This window comes from Lethenteron reissneri, chromosome 11 (assembly GCF_015708825.2).
Source record: "Lethenteron reissneri isolate LAM-NWPU_2019-01 chromosome 11, ASM1570882v1, whole genome shotgun sequence".
NCBI lineage: Eukaryota > Metazoa > Chordata > Hyperoartia > Petromyzontiformes > Petromyzontidae > Lethenteron > Lethenteron reissneri.
In genome coordinates this window covers 1,806,389-1,833,200 of record NC_083789.1, presented here as the reverse complement: position 1 = coordinate 1,833,200, position 26,812 = coordinate 1,806,389, and the positions used below count along the sequence as shown (strand labels likewise).

Here is a 26,812-nt window from a genome sequence, read left to right as displayed (position 1 = left end):
ATTTAAATGCAAATAAAAACGTTTTATTATTATTATTTGGTGCCGCTGTTGCAGCGTTTGACGGCGGCGCACAAAGCAAACTCAACAACAAAAACAACCCAACGCATTCACATCACTTGAGTCAATCAAGTAATGCCTGTTCATTATTCAAGTGTTTGTCTAGTCTATCCAATAGCTACTATCACGCGACTATTCATGTGACAACGTGAAAACTGGCCCCCATGGCGTAGAGTGTCTTCAACTCCCGTCATCCACACTCAAAACCTCTCTGGCCTCCCGATGATGAAGCGCCACCACAACCACAATAACTAGCCACCTATCGTATCGTCTTCCTTTCAACGCCACAGCGCCGTTGCCAAATCATTTTTTTCAAACCTCATTTTCTAAAAACAAAAGAGGAAAAACAAGCGCACGCGCGCGCACTGTGAGAAACAATAAGGAACTAGACAGTCACGGCAACACACAAAGCACGCGTCAACTTTTGAAGTCGAGTCTGTCTAGAAAAAACGGTGAATCATTTGTTGCGGTGTGCGGGACGGTGCCTCTCGCAGGGTATTTCCAAAACGTATCACGGGATCATTTTTGCGATCTCACCCACGGCCAGCTCGCTGGCTCGCTCGCAACATCGGCGCACGTTTAAAAAGGCCCCCACCCCCGGCGGCGGCAAGACAGCCGTGGCACCGCAAAAAGCTTCTCCAGCGAAGTCCCCTGCCGCATCTCCAACTGCTGCGCCTCCCTTCCCACCCGCCCGGTCCACATCAAAAAGAGGCGCGCGCCGAGACTCGCCCCAGAAGAAGAAGCGTCGCGTCACCGCTGCGGCAAAGGGCAGCGGCGCTCGGGTGAGGAGTTTGACTTCATTGGGCACGCGGCCACGGCCGGCAAGAGAGGACACGTTCTGGGCTCGGTTGCGTCCTCGTGCGAAACGACTACGGGGAGTTTGGCAATTTTTCGCGTTAGACACACACAGACACACACACACACATAAAAACCAACCGCCACGATCAAGTATTTTACACTCCATTCATGTTCTGCTTATTTCTTTGCGTGGGAACTTGAATCTTCGAAAACTTCAAAAAGACCGAAAAGGTGCGTTATCCGTGTTCTTATTCACCGGAACCGTGGCTGTTTGGAAAGCGACGTGACTAGCGAGATGCTTACTGCAATCCACGTGTACATTTTTGTTGAAACTTTCTTTTCCAAGTTCACTTTTAGTTTTAACACGTAGCACGCGAGTGCGAGCAAGCCGACTCTCTTGGTATAATCGTTCGCTACGGTGCAACTGACTCCGCGAGAATTCAGCTGTCGTTCATTACGCATCGCCTCGGTCGGCCACATTGGCACCCGCCTGTAATCCAGCCGTTGAGAGGAGATGGTTGGCATCTCACCCGATTGTAAGATGGCAATTATCGCAAGCGGTTGCTGTGAATGAACCTGCGTAGCTCTTTCACTGTTATCCCTGCGTTATGCATCCGGTTTTCTTCTAGGCACAGTTCAACGTCTCCATATCCGACCGTCGCATATCCGCCCTCACCAATTAGCCACCCAAAAGCCGGCGCAGTGTTTGTGCTTTGCGTGTCATTTTCTTTCGATGTTCACACACAAAATCTAACCTCGTTTAAAATAATTTCCTTATATTTGAAGCGCTTTTTCTTTGTCCTTCAGTCACCTCTTTGAGCTTGGTGTAACTGTCATATTTTACATGGTGTTCACATTTATGTGTATATTTGTTATGATTATTATGCAGCCTGTTTACCCTCGGAAGGCCTCACCGAGTCCCACGACTCTTTTTCAGGAGGGTCTTGCCGAGTTGTCATAGTTGGAGATGATGATGACTGCTGCTGTGTATAGTCCCAATTGAGTAATTTGTGGGTCATTCTTCAAATTTTGGCAAATTTGAATAACATTACGAAAAATTATCCACAACCTGTTGTAGAAATTCAATTGCTTACATTTTCACAATTTACACGTATTCATATACCGCCCGTACACACTAAAATGTCGCGGTCGGCTACACACGGTTGCGAAAGAAGTTCAACGTACATACCGACATTCTAATGACAATTTTTCTGATACATATGTCAGAACAGATCGTAAGCAACAATTAAAATATATATCTTGATTAGGAAAAGAGGGGGAATGGCTTTTCATTAATGAGTTGAGTTTCCCAACAGCATTCCAAACCGCTTTCTTCCGTCTCATTTTGATCTCATTCCCCCTTCTGTAACTGTCCTAATGACACATATTATGTTGTGAGTTCCTCTGGGTTACCCCCTGACAGACACCTCCAGTTTTATTTAACGAACTTTGTCGTTCATTACATTTGCGTGAATGTATCACGAGCCAACTTCTTCATTTTCACACGGCGACATTAAGAAGTTGCTTTGCGAAAATTGCTCCGGGGACAGTCAAGGCGTGAATATGATTGTGAAGAACATCACCGTCGGGATCTTCCGCACTACAACAGTGATTCTACTGTCGAACGGGAAAGATGATAAACAAACTTAAACGCCACACGATTGACGCAAGAACACAGACAATGGCGTTCTTTAGCACGAGGAGAAAAATTATATTTTTACACTTGGCAATATTTCTAAGCAAAGCGCGCTTGCAAAAAGAGCACCATGAATAATGTATGTCTTTAATGTGTGCAAATGCAGCCTCTCTGAATCTTTCATGAGTTACCCACAATAGCAAATCCTGTCTATTCTGCGATTGAAATTGGTGTTCCGACGTAAAATAACGACATGCTGAAAACGTTGGCATACTCTTGTTATCGGTTAGGAGCAACACGAGTCAGCCGAGTACGGTTACGAGCTAGAGACACACATCGTGTCTCACATCGATTATTAATTACATAGTCAGGGTAAACACAACCCGCTTGTGATTGAATGAAGTGGAGACTGCTCTTCTGTGCAGGGGATAACAGAGCACACGTGCACAATTGTGCCATAGCCTGGATAGTGTCGTGATAAAACAAAATACATGCAATACCTTCCTGGCATCTACAAACACACACGACACACGGCGGTGTGATCTAACTACCAGATTGAATGCTGGCGGTGAAAGCAAGGCTATTAAACCACAATTATTGTCAATTTAAATAATATAGCCATAAGAGATAGGTAAGCTCTTGGCCAACATATTTTCTTCCAAGCAAATGGGGATTCTTATCATTTTGGGATGGAATCAAAGAGTTTGAAACGTCAGTAGTGAACAAGAACGATGAAGTAAAGCGAAGGGAAGTTCACTGCGCCACTGTGGCGAGATGTTAACTACCTCACCTGGTATACAGGAGCTTGTGAGTTAGATCCCGACCCTGACGCCTGTACATTTGGAGTTTGCATGTTCTCCCCGTGGTCGTGTGGATTTTTCTCGAGGTCCTCCGGTTTTTCCCTCCACATCTAGAATCAACGTTCGTTTCGAGTATTTGACTGCTTTACCTTCCCACGTAATGATGAGCCACTTTGTTGAGCTTTCGTCTGTTGCTATGGCCCCTTCTGAAAAAGAGCTACATAGCTCAGTGGGCTTTACATAGTAAAAATAAATAAAAAAAGTAACAACACCAACGAGAGAGTGCAATGCATTCGTTTTCGCTGGAATCTATACCCGTGCCCAACCTTATTTCATTTCAGCACCACGATGGACGGCAACAGCAGCAGCGGCGGCGGCTCGCTCAACATCAGCAAGCTCGACAACTTCACGCGGGCGCTGCTCACGGGACGCCTGACCACCGTCGCACTGCCCACCATCTACGTGCTGGTCTTCGCCGTCACGCTGCCCTCCAGCGTGGCCGCCCTGCTGATGCGCGGCACGCGCTCCTTCAAGCCCGGGGCGGGTCGCGCCGCCGACGCCGCCGCCGCCGCCGCGGGACGCCGTCCGTCCCCGACGAGCATCTACATCCTCAACCTGGCGGCCGTCGACCTGGCCTTCGTCATTTTCCTCCCTCTGCAGATCGCCTACCACTACGGCGGCAACCACTGGCCCTTCGGCCGCTTCCTGTGCCACGCGGTCACCGCGCTGCTCTACCTCAACACGCACTGCTCCATCTACTTCCTGGCGTGCATCAGCGTCGACCGCTACCTGGCCGTCCTGCACCCGCACGGCTTCCACAGGCTCAGGAGCGGCCGCTTCGCCGCCGGCGCCTGCGCCGCCACGTGGGCCCTGATGGTGCTCGCCACGGCGCCCCTGCACGCCGTGGACCTGACGCGGCGCGTGCCCGAGCTGGGCGTCACCACCTGCTACGACGTCTTCCCCAAGAGCGACGCCGTCGTCACCTTCTTCCAAGTCTACTGCGTCGTCTTCTTCCTCGTCATCTTCCTGCTGCCCTTCTGCGTCACCGTCTTCTGCTACGTGTCCGTCATCCGCGAGCTCGCCAAAGGCGGCGGCGGCGGCAGCGGCGGCACCGCGGGCGGCGGCGGCGGCGGCGCCAAGGTCGGCAACTTTCGTCGCCGAGCCATGCGGCTGTCCGCCGTGGTGCTGCTCATGTTCGTCACGTGCTTCGCGCCGTGCAACTGCGTGCTGCTGGCACACGCGCTGCTCAACTGGATACGCGGGAGCAGCGGCCTGTACGGGGTCTACCGGCTCACGCTCGCCTTCAGCAGCCTCAGCGCCTGCCTCGATCCGTTCGTCTTCTACTTCAGCTCGTACGAATTCCGCAGGGCCGTGCGCCGCCTCTTCCGCCGCGGGTCGTACTCCGGCGCCGAGGTGTCGAGCCAGGAGCACGAGGCCACCTCCAACAGCAAGGTTTAGGAACTGTGGCGGCGGGATTTGTAGAAGCGAGGACTATGCGATGCTGGGGTATCTTTGGAGCCGACTGCGTTGCCGTTGGCAACGCGACGGGAAAACACCACTGCCCTTGATGTTAAGTAGCAATCTGCAGTTTGGATAATTTAAGCAAATCCCTCGATTGACGGTGTTCACATCTCACTGCATTGACTTGATGACGCATACTTGCACAACACAGCCCCGGCACGCATTTAGTCTCTGTAAGATTGCGCACTTAAAACTGACATTATTTATTTGCATTTCTAAATCAGTAAAACATTGAAGAATTACAAACGTAACCTTTGAACTGTTGTCAGAGCACAGGGGTGGATGGCCGCGTGTGTATTCTGCGGCATGTCGTGCCGGGTCACTGGAGCTGGACTGCATTGCATCCTGCATTCGTGCATTCCTACTGCGTCTGATTTCAACGAGCCAGACAGAACAGCGCGATGACACGTTCGAGCGCCAAGGGCTTACTCACTTTCGACCACCCAAATGTACAAAGTGATCCGTACAAACCGGTTGAGTCCCCCGGAATTGGATTTCATGAAACAGGTCTTTAAAATGTCCCATGTCTGAGATGGAGGAATACATTGTGCGGGTAAAAATTCCCATCAACTCTTAGATATGACTCTTGCTTGTGTTAAGAGGCTTTGTCTCACCCGAACTGCACACTCTCCACTGAAGATGAAATGCTACAACTCGGGTTCCTGACATTTATTCCAGCTGTCAGGCAGGCAGGTGATTACAAAATGCAAATGAATACTCAGATTACTCGGAGGTTAGCTCACCAGTCACTGAAGCTGTTTGCATAAAGCAGCAAATCCATGACTTACGTTTGGATTTGTCAAGACAAATGGTGATGTTAGGATGCTGATGTAATTTACAAGAGTATGCCATTGCATGCTACTGTCCTCGCACCGATCTCAAACTTCAAGAACAGCCACAGTTCCCTGTTCATAACAATACACGGACTTCGGTAACAATAGTCTCAAGTGTTGCAATGCCGATAAGATGAAGAGTCTCAATGCACTTAGAGCCCATTTAATGGAATGACAATGATTTACTTAAAGTGGAAATCCTACAAATGGGGCTGTTCTCCCATTTAAAAAATTGAATGATGTACTGAACCTTGTGTAAAAGAATCCCAGCCAAATTACTCAGGCTAATAAACACACAGTGCTCTATAAAGGTACCATCATTTATTGAAAGAAGATTAACTAGGCGGCAGCTTCAACTGCACGGTTGAAATATTGGCAACGCATTCCTTGTACCAGGGGTTGAGCAACCAAAATAACAAGAAGTGCCATTTTTTCTCGAATTCGGTAAAACAAAAAAAAACGATATTTCAAAAAGCCGCGATGCACAACGTCACGAAGCAGCCCTTTGAAGGAGCGGCGGACGGCTCTGGAACCGCACGCAAGTTGCCGAGCCCTGGCTTAGACGCTCCAATTGTTGATCTCAGCAACAGTGCAGAAGAGAACCATTCGAGGCGATCGTCCCTGGGAACCTCTCAAACGTCCGCGCGGAAGCAGTGTCGCCAACCAACACCGCGGGAGACGTGGAGGTTTCGAGGGACGAGACTAACGTGCGTGCGTGCGTGCTGTACTTGTATCTGTACGTAATTTCCGTATGCATGTTGAACTTCTTTTGCACCGTACGGGCAATGACGCGGCACAACGGTAGTGCGTTCGCCGCTTACTGCAGACGTTCACGGTTCGAATCCAGTGGCCGCCCTGGTTAGCCGGCATCAGAGTCCAAGTCGGCCAAATTCGAAAATTATTTGCAAATTACTAATTTTTTATTATACGCAGTGGCAATCATCGCCCCCTACCGGCAGGCTAATGTCCATTTGCAAGCCAGGTGCCGAGTCAACCTGTGCCACACAGGGACAGCTGCCGCTGTGGGTGCCTTATTATATGTTTGAGATGTGTTGTAGGGAGTATAGACCGCCAAATCAAAAGCACATCATTAACCTTGCCCAAACTCTGAATATAATAACAGCTGATATCTTTATGGACACCCTGGACAGTATTTTACACATCCATGCATTTAAATTAAGGGTAAAAACACACACGTTCTTCTCGAAATAAATTTTATGAAAATCCATGCAGAATACTCAACAGTCATTGTGGCTTAATGTCCCTGCTCTTGGGAGCAAGGCAGTATCGTACGGCGATTATCACTAAATAATGTCTTAATATTGCTTTCACACCACACTAGGCAGCACTCCACACATGTTTGTGTGATGTATAAATCACGGGTAATGTGCCATTACATTCGTGGAAAACTGCATGGACAGAGCTCTAAAAATCTAACGTTTGAAAACGCTTACACCCACACAGTGTAAAAAAAAATAACACAATCACGAACATTGCATAAATGTCCAGCTTGACATCTTTGCAACAATTTTGCAGACCTTTGGAATGAAGCAGGACTTTTTTCAGTCAATGTCATTGTAACGGCGCCGCTTTCACACACATTGAATGGGCGACGACGCATGAAAATTTACGTGGCAACGGCCTCTGAATATTCCACACAAAGCACTAACTTACATAATGCACTATTGTAAATATTTTGCAAGCAGTTTTATTTTTCCCCAAAAACGGTTGGATAAATCAATGCAAAACTTTTTCGTTGAGACATTTATTACCCAAAGAGATCTACTGTTAGTATTAAAAAAAAAATATCCCATCTCTTGTGCTGAAATTGTAACGTACATTCTTCGCACGCGCACAGACGAATATCACCGTATGTTGTAAAGTATCGGTGGGACGATGCCTCGCTCGATGCATTGATTAAAATCGACTCTTGCGCTCACAATGCAGACGTCCAATTGTGTCCGCGCGGGATTCAATAACTTGCGGTCCGCGTTTCATCGGCAATCGGCTCACGTGACCCTGGAAGCCGCTAGAGGTGCTACAATCCACCACGATGTTCGCAGAGGGACCGATTCTTGGCAGGTAATCACAACCAACATTCATTAAAATTCATCGAATCGTTCCAGGCCTATTGTAAGTGTGCGCACTGTTCCCACAGTATACAAAGAGACACAACGTGCAATTAGTTTTAATTCTAATTACCGTGACAGCTGCCAAGTGCTTCCACAGCTCCATATATTCACAATGACTGGATAGCAGACTGACATTCCGACTGATTACGCGAAGGCCTTTTATTACAGTTGTCTGCAGGAAAGTTACAACAAATCAAAAAGTGATTTTGTTTTTGCTGTTATCTTCAGAAATGTTTCTTCTATGTTCATTTTTGAGCAGTATTCCATTCTCTGTAATTTTTTCCCCTAAAATTACCGTAACCGTGTAAAAATGTCAACATTGGCCCAACGTTGGCATCTAGTTGGAACTGTTAGCCCAACATCCCATGCGTACTGGGAAGGCTTTCATGTGGAATGTATTACGAAATTATAATAAACGACAGTATATTCAAGTGCTGACATATGACCAAACATTTTAAACCTCTACAATGTATTCCATATATACAGCTGGATTTATTATGTTATTCTTTTCTGATAAAGTCCGTACATTTGCCAATAGCAACAGGCCAACTCGAAACAGGCATCCTCGTTCTTACCCAGTGCGTCATAACATCGCTTGACACCTACACCTCTACCCCTGCTGTCATCGCGGACGATGACATCAGTCGCAGCTTGAAAGGGTGTTTATGAAGGAGGTGAATCGATGTCATCGGCACATGTGCAGATGTTCGGTGTAATAGTTCCCAGCAGGATCGCGAGAGATTGTGACTTTTTGGAGGGGCCTTCAACCGGTAGTCAAATCACCATGGTGATGATGATGATGATATTTCTAGTTCTGTTGAGAATGTTACTATTGCTTGCATGGTCTACAGTTGTAACAAAAAACGAATGCAGAGTTTTGCAAATTCACCATGAAGCCACTCCTTATACAGTGAACACATAAAGTCAAAGTGATTTTCTGCTCACCGCCGCACTGACGTGGCACTCACCTGCTTACAGGGGTGGAAATTCCACGTTCATACGACAGGGGAGAGTCTATCCATAAGACAACCACTTTTGACTTCCGCACAAAATCATACTCAATATAACAAACCCCAGAGGGATGATGGGCTGAGTCAACCCCCATCCCCGATTTGAACTCACAACCTTCTGATCTAACTCTACTGCTGAGACTCCTGACGAGACATGAATGTATATACATGAATGTATATACACAATGCTCCCATAAGCATGACATGAATGTATTGATAAAATGTTCACAGCCGTAAACGTAAATGCACATTGGTGTTTGACCGCGTCCATTATTTGCATGAATTTGCAAAGAAATTTACGAATATAAAAAAGCATCCCTTGCCAAGGGAGTGATTTACAATTGGCGTTCGCAAACACCCCCACTTGTGTTTGGGAAAGCCGCACATAAATCGTACGTGAGCTTTGCTGGAAAAGTAAGAGAGATACGACATGGCCAAGCAGTTTTGCGTTAAATTCATGTCCTGGCAGAAGGCAGTTCCCACCAGATACAGGACTTGCGGGTAGAGCTGGTAACACCACCAAAAACAAAACCTTCACTCCTTCACCACTCACTTGAGTGAAGCTTCATGCTAAATCAGTCGGCGGTGCATTTCCCATCAACCAATGCACCAGATCCCTTTTCACGTAGCGCGTATTGTAGGCTCCAACTCAAGCGAGCATTGTGGAAATACTGCAACATTAAACATGTGCAATGCGTACTTGTGTTAAAAGTACAGCCATGTACATGTTCTAATGATTCATTAATTATTAGTCACTGCGGTTAGGGCACTGCCCTATCAACCTCGCCTCCCGAGTTTGATTCCCAGCCATGGCTAACATTGGCGGTGCGCTGTATCTGAACCAATCGATCTAAGGTCTCTCACCTTACCGTTCACCAACCCGCACTGACCAGCGTGGTGAAGTATGGTCAAAACACCCCCACCACAGATTTCATATGGAGTGGGGTGCCTTGCTTCTGGTGGTTAATTGACAAAAGTCTTGCCGCCTGTCAGATGAAATCTGCGCGGAGCGTGCAACAGCGAGCTAAGCTTATTGTACACGGTCCATATACAGTGTAGTTATTGGACACTCTTCCAGTGTGGGAACTCTCCAAACCAGTTTGAGGTTTTGAATTCAAGCCTACGAGCTCTGACAAGCATGACGGAGGCTACCGCAGAGCAGACAATTACATACACCCACCGGCACACACACAATGCACTTACCTGTATTTGGTGAATGTGTTTCTGTTGGTTTACACCGCAGAATATTCATGCTGTACATGTACACATGTAGACTTAAAAAAATGTTTTTACCAGGTAATGCCCACTGAGCTATAAGGGCCCTGGCCACAATGATAGCTCAACGAAGTGGCTTATCACGTGGACATCCAAAGTAGCCAAAAACTTTAAAAGTATGTGTCTTAATGTGAAGGTAATACCAATCCACGCGACCGCGGGGTGGGGGGGGGGACACAAACTCTCAACATGCAGGCGTCTGGGTCGGGATAGAACCCACGACCTCCTGTAGACCAGGCGAGGGAGATAACATCTCCTAGCCACCTCGGCGCCCCGATCTGACGAGATCGGGTGCATTCTGGGTGATGTGTGGTCCTCGGGGGTGTATGCTTATTTAACATCCATGTACAGAATATACAATTCATGAAAAAAAAAAACATTTTCGTAGTTATTGTATGTGTAAGGTCAATAGATGGATATAGAATATGTTTTAGTCATTTGAAAATGTTGTTGACCCTGTGCTGAAGTCAGGTCTCCTGAAAGGGCATCGACTTTATTAGGCTGTGTCATTTACACGTGGGGGGGTAGGTGGTCCTTATTGAGAACGGAAACCATACAACCACACTCTTCCTCATCATGGGACCTCCTTTGCCAGGACCAAAAGATGATGGGTTTTCCCCTTTTTTCTCGCAACAAAACAGGTGCTATTGAAGATGTTAAAACACCAGACTGAAACCTTTTACAAGGAATCATGTTTGCATTTACCACAATACTTGTGGTCAGAATGCAAACAAAAAACACTGATAATATATGCATAGTCTTTGAAACGGACCAATCAGTTTGCCTGGTCCACTCCTTACTCACATTAAGATGCGTTCATACTCTGTTGAAGCAAAAATGCAAAGCAATATACAGTACTGCATATGCAAAACTATTGCATTCTAGCAGCTTAGAAAACAATGCCTCGAGAAAATGGCGGAATTTGTCCAAATAACAGGAATTGGTTTTCTTTTCATTTAAACCAAACGCTATGCAGATGTATTGCAATGAAACGCACACAACACATGTGTATCAATAATAATAATACGGCGGGAATAGAGAGCATGGGATTACAAGCGAGGTTTGATTCTTCGGATAAAGTCAGCACATTGTAAGAAGACACGGATTTACATTTATTAGGCAAATAAATGCCGCAGAAAATTAAAGTGCCTATCACATCTCATCGCATAAATAAATCATGCAGGCTTCCTGCTCGTACTCAGTGATTGCCAACATTGCTTATACCCACACCTCCCCTGGTTTCATCATTGAGAATGAAATCAGAGATGCAAGTGAGATTACGTCAACCCCAGAAACGGAGCGCTGCAATCAGCGCGTGTGCAGGTGCCAGGTAGGTGATTAAACTCAAACTATAAACAATGTCAATTTTACCGGGTGAGGCCCAGAGATATACAGCTCTTTTTCAGAAGCGACCTGGCCACAAATGATTGCTCAGCGAAGTGGCTTATCACGTGGAAATTTATAGCTGCCAAATATTCTAAATGCACGTGTGGAGGGGAAAAAGCCGGAGAGAACATGCAAACTTAAAATATACAACAGCAGGCGTCATGGTCCGAATCGAACACACAACCTCCTGTACACCAGGCGAGGTAGCTAACATCTCGCCACCGTGGCGCCCTTTTAAATCAAACGATCATGAGAGATGATGGCAGCTTGGGGTGGCCTTCACCCAGCAGTGGATCGACCATGGCTGATGATTACAAGCTGTTTTTTTGTGTGAATGACCACGACTTGGCAGCGCGCAACCAAAACTCACTCAGTGCTCACCAGCAATCCCCATCACTCGCAAGCGCTCTCCAACATTCGAGCTCAAGGTGTGAGAGAGATGGACGCTTGGAATGTTGGGGGCAAGACATGAAAAAACAATCCGGAGATCTGAAGGAGGACATGGCAGGCAGGGTCAAGCGTTGCGGACACGATCGGGCGTAAATGGCTGCGCTGGGTGGGACCCTGGCAACGTGGAGGGCGGCTGATTGCTGAGAGGGTCATTGCGATGGTTTCCATGTGCCTGCAGACGAAAGGGCAGCCCTAAGAGCGGATGGTGTGTGTGTCTGTGTGTGTGTCTGTGTGTCTGTCTGTGTGTGTCTGTGTGTCTGTCTGTGTGTCTGTGTGTGTGTGCAGTAGTGTAGCCGTTAGCGTGCTGCGCTATGAACCCGGCGACCCGGGTTCGATTCCCGCTCACGGCCAACATCAGTGACGATTATCTGAACGAGTCCCGGGCCTCCCCTAGGTTAACTCAGCCTCAAATTAGTACCTGGCGCGGTGTGTAAACATCGTCACTGGGGAGACAAAGACGTTCGGGCGTGGTGCTGGCCAATACAGCACCACATCTGCTGCATTAGACTCTGTAAATCACATTTACAGTAGCATTGATTATAAGCAGTACTGTGCCAGTCTTTTTCTTGGCTTGTCCAAAGACCTGCCAATCACATTAACATGATGCATTAACATGCACATTTCTCCGATCCTACGTTTACATGCAGTCCTCGATGTGACGGCGCGCTGCGAGCTTACATTGACATGCACATTTCTCACTTTAACATCACTAGCGCCCCCCCCCTCCCCCCACTTCGTTTATGACTCTGGGCTACGCTCATTTCTAAGACTTAAAAGCAGCAGCCTGCATCAGCAGCTTCCCCCCTCTTTCTTACCTGTATAAAAGACACCTGGGAGCCAGACATCTTTCTGATTGAGAGGGGGTCAAATACTTATTTCCCTCATTAAAATGCAAATCAATTTATAACATTTTTGACATGCGTTTTTCTGAATTTTGTTGTTGTTATTCTGTCTCTCACTGTTCAAATAAACCTACCATTCAAATTATAGACTGATAATTTCTTTGTCAGTGGGCAAACGTACAAAATCAGCAGGGGATCAAATACTTTTTCCCTCACTGTATTACATGAAACTGAAACCCACCCCCTCGTGTACCGTTTCGGCCTTCATCGTTGCCACTCGCTAACAGCACTTGCCCCTACAGTCTGCTAAGGCTATACGGGGGATCTTTTTTTTGTCAGGGCACACCTTGGAGGTCGCACGTCTACTGTGCACAATCGGCAGGATGGGCAAGCCGTGTTGGCGTCTTCTGCATCTTCTCTGACGCTGCTTCTCTTCCTTACCCACAAGTCGTGTTTTTCAGAAGCCCTGTGCAACAAAATATATCTCACTCGCACGTGGCCCGCACCGCGAGATGTCCAAGTGGATGCAATTCCAAATAGCACGGTCGGCTACGTACGGTGCGAAAGAAGTCCAACATACATACACACGCACGTAATGGATTGGGGGGGGGGGGATACGAAGTCACGAAGCCCCAAACCCTCGGGGCGAGTGTGGTGGTGGCGACGCGTTGGAGACGGAGCGCGACGAATGACGTCACAAAGCGACACGCTTCGCCGATGGTGGCAGCACACGTGACGTGACGCGTAAATGGCGTGTCAGCAGGTGACCCGTGTGACGACAGGCTCTGTACAGGTCGAGAGAAGATTATAGACGTTGCAGATGACATTCGTGAGGCTAATATTCACCAAGTGGGCTTGTTTGAGATTCCATTTCGGTCGACGTGGTCAAAAATGACGATCGGGCAGGAGGGCGACCGATGGCGTGAGCGGCTGTGATGACGAGAGAGGAAATCGCTTAAATGAAAACGCAACCTGTGATCCTTCAGTTAGAGACTCAAGTGGCACCAAGAAGCACCAAAGATCTTCTTGGTTCTGTCGGTAAAGTCACATAGAAGGGAAATAATTAAATAATAAAACATAATGAAATACAATTCTCACGACGTTTCGGCCACAACGCAAGCAGCCGTCCTCAGGTGAAGAACAGGGCTGTCGGAAAGACAGCGTCCGAAGGCAGCTCTTTCCGACAGCCCTGTTCTTCACCTGAGGACGGCTGCTTGCGTTGTGGCCGAAACGTCAGTGAGAATTGTATTTCATTATGTTTTATTTTTATTATTTCCCTTCTATGTGACTTTACCGAAAGAACCAAGAAGATGAATCCCTGCAGTCACGAAAGCTTTAAATCGAAAGCACCAAAGATGTTGACGGGACAGCGCCGTGTCTGCTGTGCTTGTACACAAACATTGAGTCCACCCATTAGCTCAGCTCATCATATTGAGGGGGGGGGGAGTGAGGGGACATTGCTCCTCGCACTCACATAGAACAACTAAACAATGACTTCAACGTTTGGCGGCTTCTGCCGACGAGACTACAGTGTAAGAGAATGACTCAATGAACTTCACAGACTGAGACTTGACTAAAATGCTACAAGTTGTCATCGGCCAGACGAAGGCTCCTGAGTAAACTAAAATAACAAAACGATGACTAAATTAGCACTGGTGGCATGCGCGTGCTAACAATCATGCCACTAGACGTAGAGGTCTGTGTGGGGGAGACAAGAAAATGCAGTGATGTACATATCCTGTGGCAGCCCTGCTCGCTCTCCCTCGTATGAAGGGACGTCACACCAGAGGCAAGCATGGGCTGGGGAGTAATCTTTTCCTCCTGATGACGATTGCTCGAAACGAAGTTTTTATTTTATTTACTTGTATTTTTTCTATCCACGTGACTTTACCGAAAGAACGAAAGAATCGTGTGCAGTAATGTTACACTCGGTTTCTGGTTTAATTTCACGTCGGAGTACTTTTCGTAATTAAATTAGTTTTATTGTAATAACTTAAATTGTTCATGGACTCGGTTAATAATGTTAAACATTAATCATTGACTTACATTTTTTTTAAACAAAGTTCTATTTGTAAAACAATTTCGTTGATTTTTTTTTACATTTCTTAGAAAGCATGGAAATTACACCACGAACGTGACATCACGTCAGTTCTAGGTCTGCTTTTGGGATTTTTAATCCGAAGATCTGGAACACATCACTATTTTATAAACACACTGCAGCATACGTGTACCACGATTACATGAGTGCTCATGACATTATTCATGCTTCAAAAATCCCAGCACACAAGCAGTGCCAGCCACCACGTACCACTTGTCATACGTGGCAAGGATAACGCACGCTACGTTGTCTTTCCGTTAGCATCATGGACAAAGCAGATGTGCTTCTGCGGACATCTGGAACACTCTTCCTCCCGATACTAGGAAGCTGCTAATTCATGAAATCATTAAATTTATTATTTGAGTAAAAACTCGCCCCCACTAAAGAGGGCATCGCAGTACTTCACAGTATGAGTTAAACGAAGGCAGTCCTACCTATAACATCGAGACATATATAAAAAATATATATATATAAAAATAAGAGGACATACTCAAGGACCAGACTGAGTACCTCTCCCTCGAGCGGACAGTTGTCCGCTTACGAGAAGTAAAAATGTAAGCTACTGGAGCTATGCACTTTTAAATCGAGATTGAAAACTAAATTCTTAGAACTGCTTTTAGTGTTCAGTCTGTTGCCCTTCCCCTGGCACCTCTGATTAGCACGATTGGCTACGTACGGTGCGAAAGAAGTTCAACGTACATACTAATCGTGATAAAAGGGTTTTCCCCTTTTATCTGGCAACAAAACAGGTGTTGAGATGTTAAAACACCAAACTGAAACCTTTTACAAGGAATCATGTCTGCATTAACCACAATACTTGTGGTCCAAATGCAAACAAAAACACACTCCGATAATATATGCATTGTCTTTTAAACTGATTGGTCCACACCTGAGACAGCTTTCTTTTGAGCCTCGTCTCTCAAACGGTGTTAGACCAGAGGACGCCTTTCACGCCTTTTGGCAAAGGAGGTCCCATGATGTAAATACAAATCATCAACAAATGCAAAAAAATCACCACTAACAAGCTGTGCTGCACAAGAGAGAAGCGGTTGTTTTGCACGCTATCAATCAGGCTCCAGTTAATTGCACTTGCACAGCGCAATTACATTGTGTTTTTGTCACCCGTGTTGTAGTCGCGTCACTGTTGTGTGTGTCCGTGTGTGACAAAGGAGGCTGCAATATTTAACCCAAGATAAACACGCGCCACATAAAGGCCGCGTACAGCAGGCTTGCAGCACAAACTCACGCAAATGCTTGGAAGGGCGCGTAAGACGACAGGATATCTATAACTGGCACTTACTGAAGCCAGATTGATATAAAATGGATGGAATAAATGGGCGAATTCATCAGAGCAGGCTGGAGCAGTGAAAATTAGCTGATGCGTCCAAAAGTGAAATGGACTGTGTAACATCATAGGACTATGAGGGGAGGCCTTCACGACTTGCCAGCACAAGATGACCCATCATGGATCTCATAGAGAGGTACCACATGTATGTATGTATGCATGCACGTACGTTGAACTTCTTTCGCACCGTACATCAGCACCCTCACAAGCCCAACTCTAATTTTCACATAGCTCCTCTTCTGGAGTATACCGATTGCACGTATAACACGTATGGCCGCATTCGATTCAGTACTTCCACGATGTTCACCATATCCTTTGTTGAAATCCCCGGAATGCTTCACCTCATCAGAAATTTCCCCAACAAAAACATACACGTCCGTTCACGAGACCCGTTACCCAGAGGAGCCTCGGCAGTGATGTATTATGAAATGTTGCGTCCAACTAGGATCCTTATCCTAAAGGGAGAGGGGCCCTTGTCTATAAAACATGTGACAGTTCACCAGCATTGATTGAAGCAAGCCTGACCGCGTTGAAGCCGGTCCAGAGTTTGCTTGCGCTGAATCAATGCTGCTGAAATTATGCATTCACAGAGGGCCGTGTGGCCTATGGGTCATGGTAAAAAAATGCTCTTGTTTTTTTATGCGGAGAGACAGATATATGAAAGAAACATTGTCTGCTTATTCGTTAACTTAACTAGAACCAATTAACTTTTCACAGCAAAAAAACTCCACGCAGCGTTAACCAATCTCCCACCACCCTTCCTCAACTCAGCAACCTACTGGTTTTTTTCCAATGGTATCCGTTTCACAACGTGTCTCCACCAGTGGTTCTTAATCTCGGGTGCACGCTGCACCCCCTGGGGTGCGAGATGCCATTTCTGGAGGTGCGAGACATGCCAGACTTTTTTAAAGAAGGCAAATAATCGAAACACAAGTTAAGCACGGGCATGTAAGTACAACTACTTTATATTCTTGGTTCTTTCGGTAAAGTCACGTAGAAGAACCAAGAATATGAATCCCTGCAGTCACGAAAGCTTTAAATCAAAGTACAACTACTTTGTTTCATCAAACCTGTGTATTAACATTGTAATTTTTTTTTTTTACGATTGACAACCAAAGGGGTGCAAAGGTTAATAACCACTGGTCTCCATCGTCAACTACTTGCTACAATAACCGTGACAACACCTGGCTCTCCAACACAACCCTGGTCCATTCGTCCACCCACCACCAATCCTTCTACTGAGCCTGCTCACGCCGGAAAGTTGTCCCGGTATGGAGACACGCTGGTAGCACTTCCATTCTGTAACACGAAGCCAGCATCATCCGTGAGCATTGTGTCCAGATGCAAAAAAGCTCCGTTAGAACTGTTAAAAAAATCAGGAATATACTCACATTAACGAAGAAGCGTTAGACGTTCGTGAAGAAAAAAACGTGTTTACGAGTTCAGCCTGCTTGGATGATAATTATGGGGCTCTCGATCAAGCTTCATTGGTATAGAGCAGTGGGTTCTTAACCTTCACCTGCAGCCTTGCAACCCTTTGCTTCTCAATCGTACACAATTTTTTAATAAATACGTAAGTTTTAATCAACAACGTTGTTGTACTTACGTGCCCGTGTTTAATTTGTGTTTTTAATGATTTACCTTCTAAAGAAATCTGCCCATGTCTCGCACCCCCAGAAAGGGCATCTCGCACTCCCAGGGGGTGTAGCGTGCACCCCAACTTAAGAACCACTGCTTTAGACAATCTGCCACAACCTGCACTCAATCTCTTCTGCTCGTTCCACAAGCAGATGCCCCAAGAGTTGGAATTCTAGACAGTGGCACGATGAGTCCAGTAAATTCACTGTCGCTCTGAATAAATGTAGGAGAGAAATGAAAGAGTGGCTGTGGTTTTTTTCTCTCTCACTGCCCTCAAATAAAATTAATTGATTCCAGTGCGCAGGTGTTCACCACCGTCTCAGGAAAGGGATATTCGAAAAAAAACACGACAGCTGCCTAATGCCTTTCTGAGTCATGCTCATAGATGTGTGGTGACCCGCTGTTTGGTACAATGAGCATTACGCATGTACCATAAGTCATTCAGCACTGGGGATCCAAACAAACACGTGAATTCCAAACAACCTTCTGCAATCAATCCCATCAAAACAACAAGATGATAGCGGGCTGCCATTAGCCAGCGGCGTTCTACTGCAGCTGAGATTACGCTCTTGCAAACAAACAAAAAATCTCGCAACATTTAGGAAAAATGTAAGTGCAAAAAAAACATACTTTGCATTTCATTTACAGCAATATTACGAATAATTATTGCGAGCGTGACTCTGATTCAACATGATCACGGATGGCTGAAGGACAACAGCCACTAATGGCACACGAACAGATTAGCGCAAGGCTTTTAACAACTGCCAAGATATCAACTGCACACGTTGTCAAAGTTCCAGTCCATCACCATGCTGCTATCCAAGCGTCGTGGAGCCAGGCGTGTCCATGTCTGAGCTAAGGCTGGGAAGGCCCCATTCCATCGCTTGCTCAGCCAAAGCATATTTCTGTAAAATCCAGGTTCAGTACCGACATGAACAACAAAAAGTTATGAACTATTTTTGTATATTTACCGGTTAAGGCCCACTGAGCTATATAGCTCTTTTTCAGAAGCGACCTCGCTATCACAAATATAGCTCAACGAAAGTGGATCATCACCGTGTGGAAATTTACAACAGCCAAAATACTCTAAACGCACGTTGATTCTAAATGTAGGGGGGAAAACAAGACGACCCGGAGAAAAAAAATCAACGCGACCACGGGGAAAACCACACAAACTCCAAATATACAGGCAGCAGGGTCGGCTTTGAACCCATGACCTCCTGTATACCAGGCGAGGTATTTAACATCTGCCCACCGCGACACCTCTCATACGTCCGCATAACCGGGTCTCAACATTTCTCTTGGTCTAGGCCAATCCACGCTTTATCACCCTTGCTACGACTGATTTCGTACAAAGTGTAAGATTTCTCTTGATGTGGAAGAGAATCCTTGGGGTGCGAAAGGATCTTGTGCATTTGGGAGCCTGGGTTTTTCGCTGCACCCTTTGACGATTTTCCTTTTGAGGATGTGTTTCGATATTTTCGGTCAGGGCATCCTGGCTTTGTTCCCTTCCTCCCTGGTGATAGGGAGAGAGTTGCTTGCTAGGCTCCGCTTCGGACGAGAATTTCTCGACAAATGATGGAATGGGGAACATTGCTTTGCGCTTAAATTATCCTCAAATCTTCCTGGCGCGTTTCGCATGACAGTGATAACACGACTACAATTAGCAACAATAAGTTCGTCAATAATATTGCCGTAAATGGGCAGTGGCTCTCTTAATACCCCATAGATTCAGGGCTGCTGCCTATAAATATTTAGACACTTTTTTTTCCTTTTAGGGCAGTGTTGTCGATGAACGTGTTCAGCTTTATTTTGGCGTGTGTTTATGCACCACTGCCGATGAATAATCACGAAAAAAAGTATTCATGTTAATATGCAGGAACTTGTATTTTGTCAAAAGCAATCACTCTCAGAAATCCCCGTAACGAATAGCACCGTGCAGAGACAAAACATGGGTCTTTAACAATCACGTTCCAGAGCAAACTAAGAAAACAACAATTTTGAGCTCCAATCATCTTCTGTGTGCACCTCTCTCTGCCCACTGCTACACATTAAGCTCTCAGAACTACGACTAAATGCAATAGAAGGAAATAAAATTAAGACTAAATGCAATAGAAGGAAATAATAAAGGAAATAATAAAAAAAATACAATTGTTCGACTGGCTTTGTTACCAGGATTAGATCCTCAGGGCTGAGTCACCTCCGATGGACGCCTGTGGTTTGCAACCCCAGGGGCCAAACGCTCACCTGATAACGTAACCGTGCCAACCGATTCAAAAAGTCGTGCAAAGCGATATGCCGCAGTAGGCGTATAACGCCAGCGCGAAAAACCGAGGGAAGCGACATCGAATTGACGACTCACCAAGGATCCCATTATTTTATAACAACTTTTGAAAACCACAACGGAAGGTTTGGAAATGGCTTTACCAAGTGTGCTTCTGTAATTGTCCCACGCTTTGTGGGATATTCAGCATTTTTTTCTTAAAATTATCTGTATTTTAAAACTACATAGAGCCTCTGGAAATTGATTTTTATCCGACAGCACAACGTTGCAAGGCTAGACGCCAAAAATAATGGGAATTGATGACGATTATTACATAATACGGAATTATTGACAGAAGCCCTGAACTGTGCCAACAATAGGAACCAGTGCCATGAAAACAAATGACTTCTGAAAGGTCCCCTAAGCCACCTTCCACATGAATAAAACCAAAATATACGCCCCGTGCATGCTGTGCATTTCACAACTCTTCGCGATTACGTCCAAGTATGGCTAGCACGGTTGTCTACGTACGGTGCGAAAGAAGTTCAACATACAAAGGTAAAGGACAAACGTGCAGCACTGCAACTGCTTTGCTCACGCCACTGCTACAGGAAGGGCATCGAATCGAGGGAGCTCGAGAGAGAACCACGGAAGGCTAATTGGCCTGCTCTGCCATGTGGGCCACGTGTTCCAAGAGGTTGGCATACCCACACTCTACCCCAACACATGCGACTTAGCGGTCGACTAACTGCGGTGTTCCCATTTATATCGCTGGGTGGACAGAGTTGGGCGGACTTTAGAAACTTGCCTATCGATTGAACTGCTGCGCCAGTGTATCAAATCGAACGGGCGACTTCTGGCTTGCAAGTCCGGTGTGCTGACCATTACACCACAGCAGCATCCCAAGTAAACAATATCCACATATAAATAATATAAATGTGTAATACACACATGCATAAAACATTCACACACACACAAGCGCACACGAGCGCACACGAGCACACACACAAATAAAATACACACAGGCATCCTCTAAGCAGTCTGCCGGCAGCAGCAAAGGTTGGCGGTGCCGTCCGCCCTCCACTCTTCCCCCTGCCGTTCCCATGGCTCGTCCCCGCTGAGCCCTGTTCAGAAGAGGTGACCGTAATGAAGGACGCGTCCACTGGCTCACAACGCAGCGGCAAACATCGCTTCTAAAGGTTGAGCGGCGAGTTCCCTGCGGCGAATCGAGCAAAAAAGCAGATAACGACGGGAACTGCGTGCAAAGACGCCGGAATCGCGTGCACTGCTTTTCAACCGCAGGTCATCTTTAGCCGCGATCAGTCCGCTGCCGGATGAAAGCCTCTCCCCAAGCCGCCGCCACCGCTGACTCTCACGGCCCTGCGATACGACCGCGAGAATTCCGCCCGGCACCAGCTGTGCATGAGCTGCTGTGACCTGGGCTACGTACTGCAACGATCCGTCCGGCACCTGAACACAAACTGATTTGAGTATCGCAGTGGAAGTTGTGAATAAGCACACCCATTGGGCCACGTGTGCTTAGATACAAAGCAGTGTGCTGGTATCATGAGTTTTGCCCCTCTACCTCCCCTCCACCATTGTAATGAAAGCATGATTATTTCCATTGTAAATGTTATGCCTGTTTACTCAGGAAAGCCTCACTGAGTCTCATGACTCTTTTTCAGGAAGCTCCTGCCAAGTTTTTCGCAGTAGGAAGGGGGCATTCATTGCTATGCAGCAAGGAAATGGAACGCATCCAAGAGGACATCCACAGATGAAGCTCGTGTCCAGGTCCTAGGTGAATTGTTTCTTTGCAAGAACTGTGAGAGGTGGTGGCGATTGGGGTTTGCCTTCATCCAGCAGTGGACTGATGACAGCTGATTATGATGAGGGATTCCCTTCAGCTGCCTTTGTTAATGTGACTGCGGTAAACTAACTCTTCTATCTTATTTTTCACGTAAACAACTGAGGCTTCGAGCTGACAAAGTCTGGCATTGCCAAATGGGAAATAAATTGTGCAAATTGTGCGACAGTTGTGTTATTTTGACAACAGATTGAATGGAAACGACACACGTGCAATCGTGCCAGCGTAGAACACTGTGCACGTGTACATCTTCTCAATGTTTTATAAATGCAAACAGCAAAATGGAAATTGTCGATGACGCAGCTTACTTCACCCCTAGCCCAGGGCATAATAAAGCGACATGAAGTCAACGTTTGAAAAACCTGAAACAACTCTGCAATTGAAAGTGTCTCTCCACTTGATTAATCTCTCCCGGTGGCCCTGAAAAAGTGTCACGTACGCAGTGACCAGTCGCTCCGGAAGATCACCCACTCTTCCAAGTTGACAAGAAGATATATATAATAGTCTGCTTTGAGTCGAAGAACATTATCGAGCATGAGAAGAATTATACATTGTAATGGCTGCCCCAAAAAAAATGCCAAAGAGGAGTTTTGCTGAGAATAGGTTTTCCCCTTTTTTCTGGCAAGAAAACAGGTGTTAAGATCTTTTTGATTCTTTCGGTAAAGTCACGTAGAAGGGAAATAAAATAATAAAAATAAAACATAATAAAATACAATTCTCACGACGTTTCGGCCACAACGCAAGCAGCCGTCCTCAGGTGAAGAACAGGTCTGTCGGAAAGACAGCGTCTGTTAAGATGTTAAAACACCAAACTGAAGCATATTACAAGGAATCATGTCTGCATTAACCACAATACGTGTGGTCAGAATGCAAACAAAAAACATACTCTGATAATATGTGCATTGTCTTTCAAACTGATTGGTCTCGTCTCAAACGGTGTTAGACCAGAGGATGCCTTTTACGCCTTTTGGCAAAAGAGGTCCCATGATGTACATACAAATTATCAACAAATGCAAAAAACCACCACTAGCATGCGTGCTGCACGAGAGAAAAGCGGTTGTTTTGCACGCAGTCCAAACAAAAAACATACTCTGCTAATATATGCATTGTCATTGAAACTGATTGGTGTGGACCAATCTGTTTCAACGACAATGCAGACATGATTCCTTGTAAAGGGTTTCCGTTTGGTGTTTTAACATCTTAACACCTGTTTTGTTACCATAAAAAAGGGGAAAACCTATTCTTATATTTTGGTACGAGGTAAATCTGCAGCTGATCTGTGCCCTGATACACGATTTTACGCAATGGAGACTTTGTCGCACCAAGCCAATCTACAATGAATATCTAATGTCTTCGGTGAATAAAGGCATAATCAGAACTTCTTACCGGATAACAAATAAAGCATAACCTTTGTAGTGACAAACTAAGGCTGTGTGAATCCTGGGGCTGTCCGACAAAATCGTCCTTGATCGCGAAACGTGTCCGCTTCAGATGCACAACCGCAGCGCCCTCTGTCGATGTGACAAGAGCGCTGCGCGTGGCTTGGCCAAGTCGCACGGTGCGAACACCGCATGGAGGCATCAGTGCGCATTCTCATCCATCATACACGTCAACCCATACGGGTTACCCCGTATTCTCGTACAGGGAAATTGAGTTTTCATGTCTATGCCGCGTACAGCCGTTTCAATACGGGCAAAACATTTTTTTGTCAATTTGTTTGTGTTTCTCTCTTGTGATTGGGACTTTTGTAGGATGAACGTTGAGATGTATAATGGGCACGTGGTGACCAATAAGGTCTGGATTGGTCTGTAATAAGGTAGGGGCACTGATAAGGGATCGACAGGTTCGTAGTGTAGACTCCACGCTCCGCATCACTCATCTACACACGCTATTAAACATGTGCTATGAAGAAGGGCCGTTGTCCGAAACGTCTCCCACTCTGTATTGTTTGTTTTTTAGGTGGAATTTGACTTCTATATTTGTGGGGGGAGGGGGGGTATTGGGTTCGCTTTGTCCCTCACATTCGGAATGGCGGCCGCATATAATAAATTTTAAAAATCTTTATTGTAAACTACTGAAGATAAATTAATAAACGTGCCCAGTTTGGCAGGGGCGTTGCATCCCACGTGCACCCCCCCTCCACCGCAAACTTCCGGCCATGAAGGAGGGCCATTGTCCGAAACGTCTATATTTTTTTCAGTTGAAGGCAGTGCTTTGACGAACATGTTTAGCTGCTGTTGTGCTTGTGAACCATTGCCAATCGCAGCGTCACCAAACTATTTGTTCACCCGCAATGAATGTGACCCATCTGTACTGTATACACACTGCTGCATGGGGAGACATCCGTAACATTCATCCGTAACATTCGTGCACGGCACGTTTTCCTTTAGCAATTCGATTTTTGCTTTAGCGCGGAAATAAAAGTGGGGTACGTTGCGGCCTTTTTTGATTTACGTCTTCTTTGAAACAGCATACTTGAGTCAGTTCGTCTGCAAATGTCAATTATAAAACAATGAAATGAAAATGCTTATCATCAACCTGCCTAACTTGGGTCATGTCATTCGCGTGCAGGGTGAAGGCGCAGCGCTGCAAGTGCTTCCCCACGACACTGCTGGTGGAAGGGCCTCCACCTCCTGGAGGAAGCTCTCGAAAAATAGAAACAAAAACCCTCTAAAAGTGATTCGGCCTACTCTTCCACTCTGGGTATACGTCGTTGAAGATGTGGCAATACCCACACTTTACCCCACCACGCCCCTACTCATGTACACCGAGCGGTGGGTGCACAGGCGCGGAGGGGATTTAAACTGCAGTGCCACCGTACTCCTTGCTTCTTTCGGTAAAGTCACGTCGTTAGAAATGCAAATCACGACGTTTCGATCGCAACACAAGCGGCCTTCATCAGGTGGCACCGATACAACGTCGTTATTTGTATTTCTACCTACGTGACTTTACCGAAAGAACCAAAGAGTGTGGATTCCTGCAGTCACGAAAGCTTCAAATCTAGATTGAAGTGGCACCGTCGGTCCACCTGCCGCGCAAAACCATTCCACCGCAGCGCTACCCCCACCACGCCGACGCTCTCTCTCTGTATGAAGTCGACGTGTGGCCGTGTTGTCAATCGCGCTATTATGTTCACAATCCTGACGGCGTCAAGTACGACTGATGAAATCCCACAAATCCAGTCCAGTAATTTTGCTTCACCCAGATGAGTAGCGGGTATCGACTGGAGAGGAAGATTTAAGAACCTGCGCGTACTGTTTTTTTGTTTCCCAGCGGATAATGTTCACATTTTACAATGAATGCACACTCGTGTTAAAGCTGAAACGGGGCCTCTCTCAAGTTCGCTGTGTGAAGAAAACCAAAGCCGTCAGCTCCGTGTCCGCTGAGCTAACCTGTCGGCTGGCAGCGGCGAACGCCTTCAAACCCATCGCATCGTGGAAACAGCAGCAACAATGGAATGACCGACTGCTCTTGACAGAAGGAACATTTACCGGGATGCCCGTACTATTTTAATTATACTTCCTTGGTAATTTAACACGCAGTGTTTGCAATAAGCATCCGCGTTAACCGATTTACAATAAAGCTCAAGACATTGTTAACACTATAGCTGCATATAGAGCACATCTATAAAAACTATATATACATCCTTCCGTCCATCTACCCGCTTACATTAGACAGACAGAGCGAGAATTGACAGCCCTGTGATTTGCCAGAGTAAGAAGGTTGCTCGTAATGACACGGCATCGATGGCTCTGCTCCGCAGTGGAACGAGCGGTGAGCGAGTTACTGGACGACGAGACAACAGAGGTGGATGGGGAATTATTGTCAAGGGAATGCAATTCGTGGCAAGTGGAAGGCGGAGGGTTGCGACCGAGCAATCTGGGATGCAGGGTGAATGGCAGGCGAGGGGATAAGTGTTGTGCGGTGGGGGGCAACTTGGGGGGCAGGTGGTGTCCGTGAAAAAAATTAATCGCGAAATTTCGCGTGCACGGCACGGCGAAAGAAGTTGTGTGGGGGTTGGTGTGATTTGTCAGCGGCCAAGCTCTGACATCATCAGTAGCAGCCATAGTAAATCCACTGCTGGATGAGGCCTCTCTATGCCGTTACCATCACACATAGCCCCGCGATACAACGATCCATCACTCATCTACTGATCCCATCGCTTCATGGACGTGTAATGACAGGGGAATCAGCCTGCGGTGCGAGTGGACTAGTGACCACGGGAGGTAATGACAGGGGAGTCAGCCTGCAGTGCGAAGGGATTAGTGGCCACGGGAGGTAATGACGAGGGAGTCAGCTGTGAGTACGAAGGGGCTGGTGGCTACGGGAATGATCGAGAAGGGAGCGTGGTCAGATGACGGAAGAGGACGGTGGAGTCTGCCGGTGGAGCGAGCGTCCAGAGTCAGCGAGAATGATCGAGAAGGGGGGCGTGGCCTGGGTTGGTATAAAAGGGGGAGATGCGCGGGAGACTCGGGGCTGTTGCAGTGGGGTCTCCGCCTGGTCGAGTGAACGTGTCTTCAATAAATAAACCATCTCAATAAAAGTGTGTCAAGTCGTCTTTACATGTGTATGATGAACTTATTTGCCACCATACGTAGCCAACCGTGCCAATCGGAGGTGCGGACAAAGAACAACAAATTATTGGGCGCGTTCTAGCCTCTGGCTGCTGCTCCGTCCCTTCACGATATGCCCGGTCCCCACCCCCTGATATACATGATCAGTCAAGGCGATGCCTCCGACATCCATCTATTCTCCGATCCATGTATTTCTCTTTCAGTTTAAATATCGATTATAATGTAATCGACTCCGTACGTATAAACAAATCAATTTGAACAGAAATTAAACTATATTTACAAGTTCCTGT

At 46.4% G+C, this 26,812-nt stretch overlaps 2 protein-coding genes across 4 annotated transcripts in view; one reads left to right on the top strand and one right to left on the bottom strand.

The window, feature by feature from the left end:
* The window catches only part of DTD1 (D-aminoacyl-tRNA deacylase 1), a 93,734-nt gene that overhangs the window by 15,477 nt on the left and 51,445 nt on the right, over positions 1-26,812 (bottom strand). The gene's annotated exons all lie outside the window — the stretch shown is intronic.
* LOC133341260 (P2Y purinoceptor 8-like) lies at positions 712-7,947 on the top strand. 2 transcript variants are annotated; one of them, XM_061549755.1, is made up of 2 exons: positions 712-839; positions 3,633-7,947. In XM_061549755.1, the coding sequence occupies exon 2, from the start codon at positions 3,640-3,642 to the stop codon at positions 4,747-4,749; it is 1,110 nt and encodes a 369-aa protein (XP_061405739.1). In that variant the 5' UTR covers positions 712-839; positions 3,633-3,639; the 3' UTR covers positions 4,750-7,947. The 2 variants fall into 2 exon arrangements, with proteins under 2 accessions (XP_061405739.1, XP_061405738.1); XM_061549754.1 differs by lacking the exon at positions 712-839 and adding an exon at positions 850-1,086.

Coding starts and splice junctions, on each gene's coding strand:
- LOC133341260 (XM_061549755.1), top strand. CDS start 3,640: ATGGACGGCAACAGCAGCAGCGGCGGCGGCTCGCTCAACATCAGCAAG.